At 38.5% G+C, this 19,946-nt stretch overlaps 1 protein-coding gene across 6 annotated transcripts in view; it reads left to right on the top strand.

Moving 5' to 3' along the window:
- SLC24A2 (solute carrier family 24 member 2) overlaps positions 1–19,946 on the top strand; it is a 105,266-nt gene that overhangs the window by 42,673 nt on the left and 42,647 nt on the right. For 4 of the 6 annotated variants that reach the window (XM_021380976.1, XM_021380975.1, XM_021380980.1 and 1 more), the window contains exons 3-4: positions 11,231–11,269; positions 12,323–12,431. In XM_021380976.1, coding sequence (XP_021236651.1) covers positions 11,231–11,269; positions 12,323–12,431 — 148 coding nt within the window. The remainder of the gene's footprint in view (positions 1–11,230; positions 11,270–12,322; positions 12,432–19,946) is intronic. The other 2 variants (XM_021380977.1, XM_021380979.1) reach the window with 1 other exon arrangement.

Genomic DNA, 19,946 nt, shown 5'->3' with positions numbered 1-19,946 from the left:
CCCCAAAAAATAATGGTTAGAATTCAAGGTACAGATGTGTCCACAATTTATTCTTGAGCATAAAATAAAAACTTCTTAAGATGGAATTTTCTGGCTGTCAGCAGAGCATGTCCTTATTTAATAGCAGGATATATAAAAAATGCACCTCTGCTTCTGTGGGTAGAACACTTGCTTTCCCCATGCTTGCAGAAATGTTTGTGTTCTGTGTTTTCTGTGGAGTACTTTTTTTCTTTTAGTTTATTATCTCTTGACTTGTTTTCAGCCAGCATTTGGGGTCATTCTCAGTGGTCTAAACCAGAGGATGAGCCTTTTACATATTAATGTAATTGTAAATAAGACTTGGACAGTCATGTTATCTAACCTTTTTTCCATCAGAGAATTGCAAATACAGGACTCTCCTACAGGACAGGCAGAGTCTGGAGAGCACTTTTTCCAAAGGCAGTGCAATACCTCTGACACCAACTCTACACGAATCTGTATGTTGCTCTTCTCTGGCTGTGCCCAGGAGGTTGCTAGGCATTGATGATCTTGCAGTAAATTTTGTTAATGCACTGAAATCTGCTGTCACCCAGATCTATTCTGCAGTTCTTGTTTCACAGATGGCACTATTAATCCAGCAGACTGGTGCAGCTCATGTTTATCACCAACCCGAACAAGCTTTCAGCCAGAAGTGAGACATGAAGGGTTTGCATCCTGTTATAGTTCCTGCTTTGCCATCCATTAATGAACTTGGGGGTTGGTTTATAACATTGTCCCTACTCGCCTGTGATGGCAGCGGCAGAGGCCAGGAGTGAAAGCAGCTAGGGTTGCAGGGGGTGGCTGGGCCCCAGAGCGACTGCCTGGCGCTGTGTGTGGCCACTCCGGGTGTGCTGATGGAATGTCTGGGCATTACTTTGCTGGGAGAATCAGAGACGCAGCTCTCCAGGGGCAACCATACCACTAAGAAAGACAAAGTGGTGGGTTTTTTTGTTTGTTTGTTTGTTATTGCTGTTAGAGTTTGATATCATAAATGCCAACCCTAAAAGTTAGTTTTTCCAAAAATATTCTATCAGTTGAACTTGCTAGTGCAGTTGACTTCTGACCCACAACCAAGTCTGGCCTGGCTCATCAGAGAAAGCAGCTAGATCTAGAGCCTTCGGTTTTCTCAGCTCTGGTTGTTTCAGTGCTGCACAGATGGGATATATGACTTTAAATTATGTCAAGGTCTCAAAGTTCTTCCATCTGTTATCTGCTGGGTCAGGCTCCAGGATGAGCCAGCAAAGTCCTGACAGCCAGCAGGGTGGAGAGAGCCTGCCTGCGTGATTGACGAAGCCCTTGCGAAGATCTGGGAGAAGATGTGAGATAGAAGCACCTTGTAAAGATGAATGTAAATAAAACCACAGCTTAATCAGCAGTCAGTAACATCCAGAGAGAGAGACTTTTTATTTAGTAGCATATGATAGCTAGTACTTTAGCAATTCTTCCAGATGCAAATGCAGTACAATCTGTTAGGAGACCCCTGAGGGTAGAAAACATTCATCTTGCAAAGCAAATTTTTCACTGTGTGTTGCTTTATATGTGACTAGTTCTGACTGACACCTTGCTTCAAAGTGCTATGGAATAAGTATCACCTCCTCACTTGCAGACTCAACTGGATCCTCCTCTTATTTCCTCTATCTTAATGCTAATTCCATGGAATTACTTCTGTGGTATGTGAAATCAGACTTGGAGCCAGATTTGTTGGAGGTTTTCCATACCAGTGTCCCCTGTCTTTGTTATTTCTTCATTTGTTTTAAGATCTTGATTTTACCTTTTTTTTTTTTTCAGCTAATTGATAAAAGTCTGTGAGTCAGAAAGAAAAGGTTTTGATAATTAAGATCTAACTAGAATATTGAAAAATGAGAATGGTTTGAGAGGAAGTTTCTATGATTGTGTCTGGGAGATGGGACAAAATTTACAGGAATTTCTCAGTAACAGTCCTAATGATTCTTTCCCATCCAGTAAGCACAGTTTTGGATTAAAAGAAGAACTGGTATAAATGGCACCTTCCAGATATTGGCATAGACTTCCACAGCAGGACTGCAAGAATTCTCTGTATGAAGCATTTTAAAACCTCACATGCACAGAGATACCTTCAGTAAAACTGATGGTAAAACAAACATGACGCAAACTAAAGGAGATTTAATCTGCTTTTCTTCTCATTCTGGCCATGTGCTGTTTTACAATGGAAAGACAATATTATTCCAAGAATCGCTTTGTTCTCTCTGACTCCCTTAATCAGTGTTCTAAGCACAAAAGTCAGTTAGCATAAAACATCATGTATAGAAACACCATATTATAAAAAAGGGGTTGAATTTCATCAGATCTTGATCAGAGCCTCACAACCTCCAGCATGAGGGAGTCATGTTTCCTGACAGTTCAGCTTGACAAAAACTGCAGCTTCCCAAAGTTCAAGTGGATATGTTCACCTGGACATAAGTTCATTGTTTACTGAAGTTTTCACGTGCTTGCAGAGTGATTGCAGTCGTGGGGAAACAGAAATGTGTAAATTCATGGCAGTGGGAATTTCCTTTAAAATCTAAAACCACCTTACGGATTTTTACCAGCCTGGTTACAACTACATAGAACATAATTATTTTTTACTACTTATCTTACAGTTTTCTTTATATGGTTTATTTACTCGTACTAGAGATGTATCCTTCCATCTTGGAACAACCAAGATTATTTGTATATCTGGGACAGCATTACTTGGAAACACAGATTTACATTGGGATGTCATTAAAGCCAAAGGCGTGCCAACCTGGAACCTAGCCACAGGATCTGGGTTGAAGTGTTAAAAAATTGACAAATAGTTTGCATACTTATACTGAAGATCTAAAAGTATTCATTTTTATTTTAATGCAATTTACAAGTCCAATTCTTGTTCACCATGGTGACTGCACTGAATGCAAGGACTTTTTTTGTGTGTGTTAAAGGCTTCTACTGATCCTTCCTTTTCTTATACTGAAAACAGCCTGTGCGGGGTTGCACAGGGTGGAAATTGGTGGTGTGTAACAACCCTCTCCTTGGTAAATTCAGATAAACGTGGTTGTTCTTCTTTATGGAGGCAGGCAGCTGAAACAATAGGAGTGTCCACCTCAGATAAAAGTGTTTTACAGCCCCAGGAAGAAAGGTATGTATGGTGGGCCAGGTTTCCATGGGTGTTGAGTGTTGTACCCCCTGAAGAGACGGGAGAACAAAGGGCAGCAAGAAATTCCAAGAGATGACAAAGGACAGGTTCTGGAAGGCAAAAAAAAAAAAATGAGAGAGAGAAAAAAATCAGAGACTGAGCATTTGTGGAGCAACTGCTAGCTAAAAGGAGGCTTACAGCTGCAGAAAGTTAACTGTCTCCTGCTTATAATTCCTGCAGTGCCTAGAGAAAACAGATTCTAAGGCTGTGTGTGATAGGATGGCATTACATAAGAGATGGATAGGGTTGCCTGGAGTTTCTCTAATTGAAAGACCTTGCAGACTGTAAGTTTGGCTGGTGTCCAATACAACATTGCTCAGCAAAAGTCTCTGAGAAATTGTATGATTTGCAGTGAAGCTCACCTGGCTGCTTGGAGGTAAAGAAATGCTTTTGCCTTGAGTCTGAAAGTGGGAAAGAAAGCTGGAAGAAAGATCTGAGCCTGAGCTAGGCCTGCTACCTGCCTTGGCTACCACCCTCACTACTTCACAAACCTCCTCATACCTTCTTATACCTGTACTCTCCTGCTGTTCCCTGCCATGATTCAGTCTTCCCTAACTCCTCTAATGACTTATGGTATTCCTATATTCACAACAGGTGTTGTGCTTGGAGCTGCAGGGCTACCTTAAATTTTAGAAAGTTGGTTTGGGAGAACCAAAAATTTTAGTTAACAGAGGAGACCAACAGAGGCACTGCTCTTTGGCTTTGTGTCAGTGGATTGCCTGCAGGCATCTGGTTCATATCTGCAGAGACAAATCAATAGTGTAACAAGCAGTGTGGCATAGCAGATTGATGAGGGAAGATAAGCACAAAGCTTTCTGTCCTTTGCTACATTGCACTAGACATAATTTCCCAACTGAGGTGTCCAAAACACTAAGAGACAAAAAGCGTTTTTTAATGTTGTAGCCCAGAATTTAGAAGCAGTGCTATTCAGTTATTTTCTGCCTGTTTTACTTCCAAAGAAGTTGAAAGTAAGTTAGGTTGTGCATGCTGCACATTTTCCATAGCACGTCCCTTGTGGTCTCCAGAAGCCCAATTTACACAGATATTCCTGATTTAACTTTAATGCAAAGCAGAGCACTATAAAAAAATAGAAGGTAGAAGGAATCCAAGGAAGACAGAAGCTGATGTCTTCCATTTTTCTTCACTTAGTGTGAGGAAAACACAAGCTTATTTGACTTCATAGATGTAGATCAGATTAGGCATTTTGGATTGCATTTCTGTCCACTGTTCTATCAGACTTGCCAGTGGTACAGTGCTGATGTCTTACCTGCAAATTGTTTGGTAAAATTTCTATTTCCTGTCAATATTTTTCTCCTGACCATTTCATAGTCCTTCCCCAAGTACAAGAGAAACCTTGGGATGGCATTAGTATGTTTCAAGTAATAAAAAATACTTAGGAGACAGTGGTGAAAATACATGAGAATGATTTTCTGAAGGATGAATTTGGAGGCAGAATGCATTCAACATCAGTTACAAAGACAGGGATCCTGAAATACTGTTGAGTCAAAGATGCAAAATTAAATTTTTGCTTTCAGCAATCCTTCGTTTTGTCTCAAATTTAACATCTAGTTTCTTATTTTAAAACTGAAAAAGTGTAATAGAATCCAGCTCACGTGTGAATTAAGTAAAAATAACTATTTCATCTGCTTTCCTTTTACAATGTTGAAGAATCATCCTAACTTCCTACTGGAGGTAAAAAGTACAGATGTTTTATGTGCTTTGATTTCATTGATTGTCATATAATCCCTTAAACCAATAATCTCAGATCTTTTGAACCACAGACCGAAAATAAAGGATGTTTTATATTTGTTAGGTAACAAAGTGTTTGGAAGAGGTACATTTGCAGGAGTCCTAGGAAATGATTTTCTGCTGTCCTCTTGATAAGCCATGCGGGTTTGATTGAGTTGTAAGGAATGAAGAGCAGTCGGTAGCTTTTATAGCGTAGTTGGAGTTTGGCTGAAAACCCTCCCAACCCTCTGCCCAAAACCTCCATTTTGTTTTGTGGGTGATTTTAATTCAGGCCTTCTCTAAATTTTGAGAATTTAATCTTGGAACATTTAATAATGCTTCCATGTAATATTACTGATGAAGTTGTAGAATATTAAATACTTTAAGTCCAGGTATTTTAAAGCTTCCTACGTAAAGCCATGTTGATGTACTTAAGCGGTCACTTGTGAGCAAATGTTTTGCATGCATGTGTGTGTCTGCTGTGGGTACCTTACGTTAGTTTTCTTTTTTTTTTTTTTCAAAAGATTCTTTCGTGTCCCCTGAAGGTTACATAGAAATACGGAACTATTATGTTAATTTATATAATTTAAAAAAAAATAGGAAGAGGTGACTTCTTTGCCAAATCTTGAAACAAGGATAAGAGGACAACTTAAAACTGCATGATTACTTCTGACACTAAGGTGATTAAGAACTCATCAAGTCTTTAAGCTTGGGCTATTAGATTGCCATCCTAAGCCAGAGATACCTGCTTTTAAGTAAGTTCAGAAAAGGTAAGAGACACAGGGCAGACTCTGATTTTCTTGCACGTAACATGTGATTGGTCCTACTGGCTGACCGTAAGAGTTAGGTGTTTCTTCATATAATACTACATATAAAAATCTGGACTTAAATCAGCTGGCCTGTCATTAGCATATAATTTTACAACTGATTCCTTAAGCTACCATTTATCACTGTGTGAATCAGCTAAGAATCAACTCTAATTTGGTAAAACTCTAACATTTGCTTAGTAAGAGAACTAGATAAAATAATAACTTTCTTCGTTGTTTTGCTTTCCTTCAAAAAGCTCATTAGGTTTAATTTGTCTGAGTTGATTTCTTTGGATGCTGCTTAATGCATTAATCTGTCTATATTTTCCAATAAATGCATAACATCTCTGTTTCAGGTCCATTAGTAGCACTCTGTAGATACTGATTTTTAAAGTGGATCCAGGCCCTAGTAAGTCAACTAGATTGACTTCAGTGACTGCCTTTGAAATGCATTTAATTTCTTTGCAGTTCAGCCTAGCAAAAAAATAGAGACATCCTTAAACCCTAAATCTTAAAAGTGTCTTGCAAAGATTAGAGAGCCCTGTGCACACAAAGAAAACTACTACCTGTAATTTACTTCAGGACTGTCAAGCAGTGCCTCACTGATATGTACAAAATTGTAGAGTGCAGATACAGCTTTTGAAAACAGGCATAAGAGAGATTAGCAGATGTCCTTCACTGTAATGCATGGTTGAGTAATTTTAACAAAATCCTATTTGGGCCCATATTCTACAATAAGAAGAGAAACCATATTGCGTTTGGCACCATGCTCTGCCAGCCACTGAACATCATGAACTTTCATTATTCCCATAAAAGCTGATTAAAATAGAAAGATAAATAAATAAAATTAGCTTTGTAATTATTATAGTGGGAAAATATTTAACAAACAGGAAACAGATGTCAACACACACTGTAGGTTGAGTACTGAAATCTATTTATATGTTTACCTGCTGTTGTTTGATGCTGTCTTCTGATGCTTGTGGAGCTGAAGTCAAATGCCTGCTTTCCCGCACTAGGAGGAGGGTTTGCTGACTGCCTCAGACTGTTGGACCAGTGAAATGGTGACTCTTCAATGAGAGCAGGAATCTGTATAGCTGCAGATCGTCATTTCCCAGATTTTGCAATACCACGTCTTACAATCTAAGATATAGTTAAAGTCACTAGCCATGTTTTATTAGCAAGAATATTCTGTAGCCCTTTATTTTAAAGGAAAGTGGGAGGATACCTGCCACATAATGAGGCATGAATTAGGAACCTGTTCTTCAAGAACATGAATTCCCAAACCATTGCCGAACATTAAACACTTTCCAAGATCAGACAGAACCATCTGAGAGGTCCTGGTAATATAATCATTCTCTTATCCCCTAGGTAATATTTCTACAGTTGCATTTGTCTTACAAGAGATGTAGATGATCTTTAGCATTTTTAAAACTTTGGCCCTGAAAATTTTCAGGGAGAAATAAGTACCTTGTTCAAGTGTAACACAGGCTACTTCTTTCATAAATTGCAGGTCATCATACAGCTCATGGGAATGACCTTGTTAAAAGAAAAAGAAAAAATATCTTCCTTACCCTTGCAGCCATCAAGGACTGTGAAGAATTGCGTGGCCTTTGATGCTGATATAGGATCTTCCTTAGAGTTATGTTCTGTTTAGCTGTGGGAATGGCATTATCTTACATTTCTGTGGAAATATTACTTATTATTTATTTCATGTGAACCAATTTCTTTGGTGTCACCATTGTGTGATGAGATATACTCATTTGAAAAATTTGGAAAAATTTCTCTCAAAAGTGATCAAATGTATCTTTACTGAGTATTGTCAAATGAAAAACAGTTGAGTGTTGCAGTGCATTAAAGATATTTGTAGCACTTTTGAGCAATAGTATTTAGCTTTTTAGAGGCCAGAAGATAAAAACATTGGCAAGGAAGATTTATCAGTAATAGACTTATGTCGGTGAAAAAAAGGGGTGTGTGGAAAGAAACTGAAGATCATTTTTTCTTAGCAAGTAGATTTTTTTTCGTGTTCTTTCTGAAACAAAATGTTTTAAGGGTTTTAAAACACGTGGAGTGAGGAAGACATGATCACTGACATAGGTAGGAGGATGGGCAAATTCTCATGTGCTGCCGTGGCATATAGGAGAACCCACAAATGTTTTGGTAAATTCTCTAAGAAAATAGTAAAGTGTCTCATGATTAATCTTTCTGTAATTCTCATAAAAGCATAACACAGAGTTGTGCTTCAGATACTTTTGCAAAAAAGCATACTAGAATGCATTGTTTTCATTTTGCATAGCTATAGTAAATGGATAATTCTGCAGAAATTATAACTTGAATTTGTGATTTTTTCTGCTACTAATCTAATCAGGAATACAATGGACAGATGACATTCAATTTCCACTGCTTCCCGATCCTAAGTGCAGTAGATGCCAAGATTTAAGAGCAAGCTTACCTTTACCGAAGATATGTCTTTAAAGAGACAGGATCCAATATATTAAAAAAATACATTTTTTACTCTCAGTGTAAGAAAATATAACAATTTTAACCTTGGATCAGTTTTTCAGTGTGACCTTAAATGAAAAAGTTGATTGAAGTGTCTGATAGTTTCTACAAGAGAAAAATGGCACTTTAACATACTTAGCCATGCAGTGTGTGATATCCAAATTACATAGCACTAAAATTGTAAATGCAAAATTCACCGTTATCAATATGAAAACAGTTTGATTTGCTCCCTCCTAGCAGAAAAAAAATGTCATCAAATATCTCATGTAAACACACTACAAATTAATTTTTCACTGCTTAGTGAAATAGTTAACACTATTTTAAGGTGCTATTGTTAACCCAGGAGATAATCCAGGCATTACAGGCATTTAGTATCACTGAAATATCATGCATTGTTTACATTCCTACTTTTAAAACTATGGAGAAATTTCTGCCTTAAAACTCTGCTTATGTTTTAGTCTTGAACATCTCTTCTAGGATGTAACTTGACTGGCAAGCTCAGATACAATTACATTACTAATCGTGGAAAAAAACAATTTAAAAGATCTCTTTCATGGTATTATAACCCGTTATGTACTGCGAGAGCAAATTAAATTATTTCAGATGTATTTTTCACTTTTTGTTTATTTCCTTTATAAATATGCAAAATGTAATTCATTATTCTTTCTCTTTATAACGTAATACTTTTACACAAATTAAATTATATGTTACAAATTATCATTTAGTTTTTATACACTCATGCAACTTCAGCCAGTTCCCTTTCAAGTGAGTGACAGTGTTCCTTGTAACTTGAACGTCTTTCTTCAGGAATGCCTTCATCTCAAGCCTAGTATACTCAATATTTTTGAGGAATGCTGAACATTCTCAGCATCTCTTGACCTTAAAGAAAGTGATGCTCTTCAGCCTTTTTTCACGTGTAACCTGAAATATATGAGGAATGTATTCTCATATCTTCCACTATTAAAATTAAAAACAAATTCCACAGAATCACAGAATGGTTTGGTTTGGAAGACACCTTAAAGATCACCAAGTCCCATTCCCCCTGCCATGGGTAGGGCTCCCACCCACCAGCTCAGGCTTCCCAGGGCCCCATCCAACCTGGCCTTGAACACCTCCAGGGATGGAGCACCCACAGCTTCTCTGGGCAGCCTGTGCCAGTGCCTCACCATCATCTCCAAAATTTCCTGTGTCCAAATAATATTTTTTATAGCTTTATAATAGTTCTAGTTCTTGACACTCATTCACGTTATTGCAGACTTTACTTGTGTATAACCACTGATCTTTAGAACTATGAGACCAAAATCTTTTCTTTAGAGACAAGAGACGCTCATCCTGGACAGTTCTTTTTACTTTCCTGTGAATTTTACTGCAAGAAAATGTTTCCCTCCCATGAAGGCCCCTCAAAGTATGCACAAGCAAAATACATATCAATTTGTTTCTAAAGGATTATGTGTATTTGTATTGCATATATATGCATTATGTCAAAAATTTCTACAGTGCCTTCACTCTTCTGTTGACATTTTAGAGCACAGATTTTGCACTTTCTTCTTCTTTCCTTTTCTTTCCACTCCATTAAAAGCTTTTTTCCCTGATGACTGTCATCAATAGATGCACAGAACATATTTTTTTTTCCACTGTTTCTAACAGAAAGGCAGTCTAATTTCAGAGGTGACAGTACCTTTATCAGAACACAGATCCCTTTTCTCTGGCTCATCATGTGCAAGTTAGTATTGACAGCTGGTGGAACATTTTTGACGCAAAGAGTTCATTCAGGTTATTCTTTTCCTCATTGTGGAGCAGAACAGACCTTCTCTGTTATCACTGTTTGCAGATAATTGCTTGTCTTCCACTAACCTTCAGGGTTAATTCACTAACTCAGAAGGCATATTCTGCCAGTTAAAGCTCATGTATGTCAAAAAAAGAGTTTCACTGCACAGGGAAGTGTAACGCAGAACTGTTGCAACATAATTTGTTTTCTGAGTGATGCACCAACCGTGAATCTTGGTATGGAGGAAATGACTTATATGTCAGCTTGTGGGAAGGAGCTATGATCAAATAAGGATGAACGTGAGACAGCTGGAGTTGGCATTGTGTCCTTCTGTAACTGGTACTTAACAACTGGAGTTTCTTAATTCATGTGTTGGCTTTTCAACAGAGCTAATCAGAATGACTAGGAAAATGACATTATCACAGTATGTTGTTGAAACTAAACTTCATGAAAGAAGTTCTGTATCCCCATTAAATGCGAGTGCTAGTTTCATTAAAGATACAACCAAAACTCAGGCCTACAAACTGGATCTACTTGATTTCAATACAAATATGTCTGTGCTTTACTGCTATTATCTGAGGGATGAGATGTAGGAATCACAAATCATTTCCAGGATACAGCACTTACCTAGCAGCATTCACTGCCTTTAAATTCAGCCACCATCTCCTTTGCCTTCATGGCAGAGCACTGTGTGCCATCTCGTCCCTCCTTAACTGTTGCTTCCAGCTTAGGATACATGGCCATTTGCACAGAGCTAGAGATTGAGACTTCGTTTCCTCATGTAGTCCCTTCCTGCAAAATACCAATGTAATTCTATTCCTTTTTAGGTTTTATTGAACAGTTCCTTGGTCAGCTTCAAGTTTCTTACCACATTAGTTTTTTAGTCCTCATTCTCACATAGTGGCTGGTACACTGGGAGTTTGCCTCTCTGTGTAATTTGTATGAAATGAACACCACAATTGGTAGCATGGCTGCTGTACACCAGACCATGAAACTGTGGCAGCTCCTGTCCAAGCAGCTGGCAAGAATGAAGGACTCCTGCAGCGCTGCACTGTGAATTGACTGTGATTTACCTGATCATTGGGATGCTTTAATTCAAGTGGTTCAAAAACTTGCCACAACAGAATTCAGATAATCATACATCTGTGGTCTTTTACTGCCTTTCCACTTTATGTCTGCTCCATCTGACACTTCTTTCTGTTCTTTCTCCCATTCATGCAGTCACCTACTGCTGGCGACAAGGATGACCAAACACTGACGGTAGGCAGCAGTTAGTAGTTATCTGAGCATTTATTTCTCAAGAGAGCGGTAAGGCAAACATTACTTTGATTTGGCATACATCAGCAATTGTCTGTATCACTGGGCTTTCTTTCTCCCCTCCTGTGCTACTGTAGAATTTAAGTATTTAATTTCCAATGACAAAACTGTGAATTAATTCCCTTGTTCATTTTCTATCATTTTGCATTTAGTATTTGTATGATACCAAAGATTAATGCAAATATTCTGTTTTTATTACAAAACAAACAATGCCTTATTTTAGTGAAGTTTGGATTTTTTTTCTTCCTATGATTGGGTTTCAGGACTTTGTTATCCAGTAGTCCATTGGTTCTGACTATTGTCTTTATCCAGTTGAGAAAACAGCTCTCCACAATGCAGTCTTAGTCAACTTGGTATGCTAAATACACCACTTACGGTATGAGACAATGGCTTGGGGAGAAGAACCTCAGGATATGTTTCAAAATTCCTTAAATCATGTGGAAGATGCTTGAACATAGGCTGCATGGTGCCTTCACTGCCTTACCACTCTTGCAATCTGTTTTTGTAATCGTTATTTACTGAATTGAACCAAAGTGAGGCATATGTTTGACTGAACTTTAGGATTTTAGTCTTAGAAAATGGTATCAAGACTCTGCATATTTACAATGCACTAGAGGCATTTAAAATTAGACTTACTTTTGAGATTCAACCACGAGATTCTCCAAAGAAGTAGATTATGAGTTCCTCCTGATGACGTGATAAGGCTGTAATTTTCTTAATATTTTAAGAGTTTTCACAGAGAAGAATTCGTTTTCATTGCTCTTTTCCTAAGCATTGTGAGACTAACAATTAATTTAATGAACTATCTCCTCCAGAGAAATTGGCTATGCATATGACAGTGTATAATAGAGTGTGTGGTCCAAAATAATATGCTATAGATGATGTTTGAAAATCTTTCACTGTATGGCAAGATGTGAGATTAATTCATTGTTTCAGGCCAACTACTGTACAAAGAACAAATAAAACCTAACTTCTGTCCCTTATTTCTCAACTTAGACCAAGCCGCGTCTCCAGCGGGGAGGAAGTTCTGCATCTCTCCACAACAGTCTGATGAGGAACAGCATCTTCCAGCTCATGATTCACACACTTGACCCACTTGCGGAAGGTATGCCTATTAATTTTCTTTTTTTTCTCCTCGTTAAGCTATTTTCTATATTTCTTTACTTTTCACACGTATTTTCTGAATGTGTATACATTTTCTGGGTGTTTTGCATTCTAATGGCATGATATGCTTACTCCCACCAAGACCTGCAACTTAGGAAATTTGTTCATTGTGGTATTAACTATAAATCTCTTGATTTATACATATCATAATTACTGTTTTCCTCCTCCTCTGTTTTCAGCAGCGACTTAAAAGTTACCAAACTTCAATCATTTTGTTTTTCTGTAGAGTTGTTTGTTTGTTTTTGTTTCTTTCCTAATCTTGATTTTATTACGCCAGGGTTAAAATTTAAAAAAAAATAAAAGCCAAACCGGTGAGTAATTTGTCATGGAATTATAGAAAAGGATGAGCCTGTACTGGTTTGACTTTGGGTGGATTAACATTGAGAACAGAGAAAATGCAACAAACATTCCTTGATGTAACACGCGTATTAACAATTTGGTTGCTTTGTACAAGTTTGGTGTAATTTTTGTTCTGTGAGGAGTTAGCAGGAAAACAATGATTGCCTTGGTCTGAAAAAGTGTCAGGGAAACCATAACTGCTTTGCAATTTTGGGGTGATTTGAATCTCCACTTTTGGTAGACTTCCAATAAAATTCAAGGCCAGACATATGTTAGGTGCATATGTGTCTATGACACTTCTTGCTGGAGTAATAATTGTTGTGAGAAATAGCAATTGCAAAAAATGTGTGAGAGACACATTACTGACAGTGATAAATTCCAAATATTGCCAATCATAAATTACATGTAGCACTTTCTTTCATTTAAGTTCCATTTATGTTTCTCGTTGCAACATTGCACACAGCTTTTTAAGTTGCTCTCCATGTCCCAGACAAGGCAACCCTACTTTTCCATTTCCTTCTTCAAACGATGAAGCTGATGTTTATATTGTCAACAAAAGGGCAATTTTAGCTCTTGCATTCTCCACACCATTATTTCTACTCTGATCATGATCTACTGCTGCAAGAAAATGGAGTACGCATTTTGCTTTGGTTAGTGCTGCACTTTTCACTGCCAAAGCCTGTTGTCTGTTAGAGTGGAGCCATCAACAGACTATGCTCTGTCTATTCTCATAAATACTGAAAAAGGACTATGTAATTTATTGGAGATAAACATTTGGCCTCCTTTATTTCTATCGCTGTAGCAGGTGAGTTGGCTTTCTTACTGCTGCAAACTTTCCTTTCAAGTCTCATCCTTACCCACCTGTTAGTCAAGCTTTTTGCTCTGCTAGAAGAAGAACAGACTTCCAGTCAGAACTTGCTTAAGAAAAAAAAATCTAACAATCCCTCTCACTCCTCTTTTCCCTGAAAGCAATGCTCTTGGGCTGAAGATATGCCAGATACGTCAAGTAGCACTAAGTGCTAAGAGAAACAATGAATAGAAATCTTCAAATCATTTCCAAAAGTAGGTTGGGAAGAACCCTTCAGCAGAGACAGATTGAAGATCTAGGCTGAAAATTGGAAGTGCTTACTGGAGTTTAATTTGGGCTTAACAAAGGTTCCACAATTAAGATCAGCTCTCACCTAGTATGCATTTCTTCACCACTCAAGCTTATTTCACTTGTTTCCCAAATACAGGTTGTTTAGCATTCAGACTTTCTCCCAGTGCCTTTCCCCTCTAGCAAGCTTTTACCATACAGTGTGATCCAGAGTCTTCCCCCTTCGTGATAGCACAGGAAAAAAGGTTTTCAAAATGTGAAATCTGTTCTGGGAGACATAGAAGCCTAGCACTTTTGAAAATCAATTATTGTAACTAAGTATATCAAGTAAGTCAGTCAGTGCAATTACTTATTATGTCAGTAAAACTCTTGAGTCAATATGGATTGATAGAAATGATTGCAAAGGATAAATCTTATTTACAGAAACAAATATCTTCATGGTTTGCTTGCTTGTAATACCTTAGTTCGCTTTTTTTTTTTTTTCACCCATGTCCTAACTCTTATATTTGTCCTAGAGCTGATCTTCTTCAAAAATCAGAATCTAAAGTTCTTGTGGTTCTTACAGGAGTACAAGGCACTGATATAAAACCCGTATGTTTTGCTAAAACTGACATTCTGAGTTTGAATTTACAAAGGCCAAAAAAACACAACTCCTGTGCCCATTAAGATAATGGAGGAGATCCTCCAAGAAACTGTGTCAAGGTGTATAGAAGACAGGGAGGTGATTATAGACAGCCAGCAGGCATTCACAAAGGGTAAATCATGCCTGACTACTTGGGTAGCATTCTACAACAGAGTGACAGTATTTGTGGTTAAGTGAAGAGTAACCGATGTTACCTACTTTGACTCATTCAAAGTCTTTCATATGGTTCCACACAACATTCTTATCTCTAAATCGGAGATAAACGTGTTTGATGGATGGGCTGTTCAGTGGATAAGGAATTGTCTGGATGGCTGTGTCTAAAGAGCTGCAATCAATGGTTCAATGTCCAGGTGAAAGGGGTGTCCCTCATGGGTCCATCTTGGGTTTGGTGCTGGCTAATATTTTCATTGGTGACATGGACAGAGGGATTGAGTACACACTCAGCAAGCTTGCAGATGACACCAAGCTGACTGGTGCTGTTGATACAAGAGAAGGAAGGGATGTCATATCTTTGAGTGACTTTGACAGTTTTGCTAGGTGGACCTATGCAAACTTCATGAATTTCAACAAGACCAAGTGAAAGGTTTTGTACTTGGGTCTGGGCAGTCCCAAACATCGGTACTGACTGGATGATGAATGGATTGAGAGAGCCCACTGTACAAGGGGTTGGCTAAATTAATGGATGAAATACTTGATGTGAGCAAGAAATATGCTTGCAACCTGGAAAGACAGTTATATCCTGCATCAAAAGAAGCGTGGCCAGTAAGCCAAGGGAGGAGATTCTCCTCCTCTACTCTCTTGAGAACCCATCTTGGATACTATGTTTAGTTCTGGGGCACCTGGCACAAGAGGAATTTGGATGTGTTGGAGTGAGTCCAGAAGAAGCCCATGAGGAAGATCAAAGTGCTGGAGCACCTCTCCTGTGAAGAAAGGCTAAGGGAGTTGAGCTTGTTCAGCCTGAAGAAGAGATTTTATAGCCCTGCGGAGACTTTAGAGCAGCCTTTCATTACTTAAAAAGGGCTTACGATAAAGCTGGGGAAGGACTTTTTATCTGGATGTGTAATGATAATACAAAAGACAATTTTAAAATAGGAGACAACAGATTACATAGGATGATGAAATTATTTGATATCAGCAGGGTCAGATGCAGGTACGTGTCCAAAGATGTTGTGGATGCCCAATTACTGGAAGTGTTTAAGATCAATTTGGATGAAATGCTGAGTGGTAGGTTTCCCTGCCCATGGCAAGGGATTTGGAAATAGATGATCTCTAAAGGTCCCTTCCAACCCAAACCATTTATCTTTCTATGATTGCTGGATATCTCCACTGAGTGGATATTGTTTCTTGAAATTTTGAACTTTTGAGCTTTTAAGTGGCCAAATTAATTAATCTGTAGTCAGAGAATTCTGCAGCCATCCATAAGAGAAAATGTAGTTTAATTTGATTGTTGGGTGTAAATACAGTGGCTACCCCAGGTAGGTAAGACTAGTTAACAAATATAGATGACACTGTACTTGAATCCTGTATTCAATTTAAAAATATATGTGATAACTGTTGCATACGATGTTGATTATCTCTTTGGCTTTGTATAAGTTTTATACCAAACGATCAACATGTTCTTCTGTTTTAATCTTCCTGTGTATAAAAACCATCAAATACAAACTGTGCTTACTTTAATAGCTCTCTGCCGTGCTGAGTAATTTTTAAAACTGATTGCATTTCATTGTTAGAAACTAAAAGAAGGGTTAACATTTACCAGAACCACCTGAGAAGTACAAACTTTTATTACACAATCCCATCATTTCAGGGGATATAGAAGTGTAAAGGGTTTTCTGGTGTCTTCGTTAGCCCATACTACACTCTCCACTTCACAAGCACTTTCCTGCATCAGAAAACAGTACATAATGAACAAATAATCAAGTAGTTTGTGTTATTTCAGAGTTTTGCGTAAGCTGAATGAAACCAATTCTGTTGCACTTGTAATGAAAGACAGTAGGCCTGGTGTACAACCTGTGAGGGCAAAAGATTTCTTCCAAATTACTTAAGGCAAGTACGCATCAGATTAAAGAGAATAGCAGAAGGAGATTCTGAGCATTTTTTTTCCACACATAATCGACATAGATCCCCACAATATTTCTACCAGATGATGACTTAGATTAATGTGTCAAAAAGTCCTTATGTCATTGATCATATTTTTTGGATTTGCAGCAAAAGTGCAGTATGTGAAAACATTTTGAAGTGCCATTCTCACAGGAAGAAAGTATGAAAGGTGTAAATTAAAGTACAAGCATATGTAAGCACACCAGCATTCACTACATTTGGGCATTCTCCTGTCATCCTTCCTGTCTCATTTCCTCTGTCATTCATTATTACTCTCTTCTTCTTCTGTGCTTTCTCTTTCCCTGTTTTGCTACCATTTAGTTTCTTTATTTTTTCCCTTTTTCCCCCTCATACTGTTTTCTCTCATCTGCACCTGCTTCCTTTCACCCTATTTCATTAGGATGACTTCCTCAGCAATTGCATTCCTTCTGTCCTGCTGTTTCCTTCAGTCAAAACACTTCCCAAGTGGACACCGGCAGCCCTTCAGCAGGTCCAGCCAAACAAACCAGATGTTTGATCTCCAGAAAAGCTCTTGTGAAGTCTGTCACTAATGTGCTTGACCCTTCACAACTTCCAGGTCGAATGTTGCCATCAGAGCTAAAATTTGTTCTCACCATGCTGCTGGAATATCCAGCTTTTCTTTCAGTCATTAATAAAACAAACTATTACTTTCTCTTTAATAACTGCAAGGACAAAATATTTTGTCATTCCTATGCTTTTGTAAAGCTGACAGAGCAGAAGTATCATCAAAGCCCTCTTAGTGGTAGCATAAGTGTTATAGGATGTATAAACAGATGACATGATTATTTAAGGTCAGCTTGGCCTACAGTGTTATTTTTACATTATCATGCACTGTATTATGTATTATTATATAATGGAAAACCAATTCATTCTATTTACTTCTGAATAATTCATTTGTGTATTCTGCTTTAACTGAGAGCCTCTGGAAAATGAATGTGATTGTAAGATGGAGAATATGATATGATAGAGAAACAGTGATCAGGATAAAAAATTCCACGTTGTGAACTTGTTCTTCAGTCTGTTCCCCTCAAGTGTGCCTTTACCATGACTTGTGCAAGTCTTGCTGAAGGCAGCTTATTAAAACTGGGAGAGCAGTGGGTTGCAAATTGTTCACCCCGCCTGTAACAGATGAATAAGATCTGAGGTCAGTGGGAGTCACTGGATGTTTGGAACATTGCATTCAGGCAGATGTGCAGACACGCTGCAGACTTAACAATCTAAGACAAGAAAGGCTTCTCTTCTTGATATCTTGGTCTCAATTTAAAGCTTCTAAGAAGATAAGAGATCAACTGCTTGAACAGGTGTATGTGTAGGTTATTTGTTAGCTGCACATAAACTTTACAGTTGAAACCTCATTGTTCATTACAAATATAAATATCCATATGACATTCATTTTTGTTTGCTTTTATCTTGTTACAGATATAATGACCTTGGTAGAGATCATTTCCTGGAGATTAAGATTAATGATTGCCTATGCATCGGGCTATCATCTACTCCTAGCCAGTCAATAATCCCCAGGAAATCCTGTGCCAAATTTGCTTCTGCTTAAGTGCTGGTCTGGCAGTCCTTTATTCACCCAGCAGCAACCTGGACTGTTCATAGCAGCATTACTCACACGAATTAGGATTGCATCATCAGACCTGCTGTGTTGGTCAAACCCCAGTCCAAAATCCAAGCAACTCAATCATAAACCAGAACAGTCCTTTATCATTTGTGGATCTTTTTCTTCTGAGTCCTGAGGTACCTCTGTCTGAGTCTTGGTACTGAGTTGGACGTTCTTGGGTTATGAACGGGTAGGATTTACTAAGATTTCCATCTTTTTTTTTTTTTCTTAATAGAAGAGGGCTTTTGTTTTGCATGAAGGAAAATCCTGGAAAGTATTTTGTGGTCAATGACTCAATGTCAAGGTGCAGAGCAGTGCCCCAGGGGATCCATTGTGGAACAAGTGCTCTTTAACATCTTTATCAATGACTTGGATAGTGAGATTGTGTGCATGGTCAGCAAGTTTGCAGATGTTACCAAGCTAAGCAGTGCAGTTGATATGATGGAAGGAAGGGATGCCATCCAAAGGAGCCTCGACAAACTTGAGATGTGGGCCCACATGAATCAAATGAGGTTCAACAAGGCCAAGTGCAAGGTGCTGCGCTTGGGTCGGGGGAATCTTGGACATGTGTACAGATTCTGGGAAGAACTCACTGAGAGCAGCCCTACAGAGAAGGACTTGGGGGTTCTTGTGGATTAAACTAAAAGAGGGGAGATTTAGGTTAGATATTAGGAGGGAATCTTTTATTCAGACAGTGCCAAGGCATTGACACACGCTGCCCAGAGAAGTTTTGTGTGTCTCACCCCGGAGACATTCAAGACCAGGTTGGATAGAGTCCTGGGCAGCCTGATCTGATGGGTGGCAGCTCTGCCCACAGCAGTGGGGTTGAGACTGAAGGGTCGTTAAGTTCCCATCGAACCCAAACCATTCTATGATTCTATGATTTTTCTGTGAAAGTGGCTTCCATATTATTCTACTATGAATAGAAAGCCTACCGTCTCCCTACATCTCCCTACAGCCTGTAGCTTACACAGCTTGCTCAACACAGAGAGGTCTGGGGAAGACTGGGATCTTTCTGCATTTGTGGAACCTCTGGCTCTTACTGCTGTTGCTTTAAAGACCTATACCTTCAGGACCGTGGAAGCTGCTACAAGTGGTCTGTTAAAAAGGGAAGGTGTAGTTGGTGAAGTGGGGATTCAGAGTTCCAGTGCAACCTGAGGCTATGTTGCTTTTCTTGCACAGCTTTAGCAAACGACAAGCTTACCATGCCACTTTTCTGTCTTCTTATAGGCTGCCACAGGCCAACAAAATGTCTTCCTTGACAAGGGAGGATTTAGCTAGGTACTGACTCCCTTGCCACTGTGTGACAAGCGTATAACTTATATGCAAATTGCATTCTCTGCATGAAAATGAGTGTGATATAAATCTCTGTCACAGCTCAGTCCCCAGTCATAGATACACGTCTTTGGCAGTTCTCTCCTATTCCCTTCTCTAGCCATACTTCCAAAATGGTAAACTACAGGATGTACTTCTGCAGAAAAGTTTTTGTTTATCTTATATACTTTACTTTTTAAAACATAAATATGATGCATGTTACTGGCGAGAGAAGTAACCTTTTGTTGCATAAAACTGACATACCTGTCACTTCCATCAGTGAATGCAGAAAAACACACTACTGTCACTGTCTGCTTAGACAAAGGAAAAGCTGCAACCT

The sequence above is a fragment of the Numida meleagris genome, chromosome Z (assembly GCF_002078875.1).
Source record: "Numida meleagris isolate 19003 breed g44 Domestic line chromosome Z, NumMel1.0, whole genome shotgun sequence".
NCBI classification, from domain to species: Eukaryota; Metazoa; Chordata; class Aves; order Galliformes; family Numididae; genus Numida; species Numida meleagris.
The sequence above is the reverse complement of the archived record's forward strand: the minus strand, read 5'-3'. Positions and strand labels throughout refer to the sequence as shown.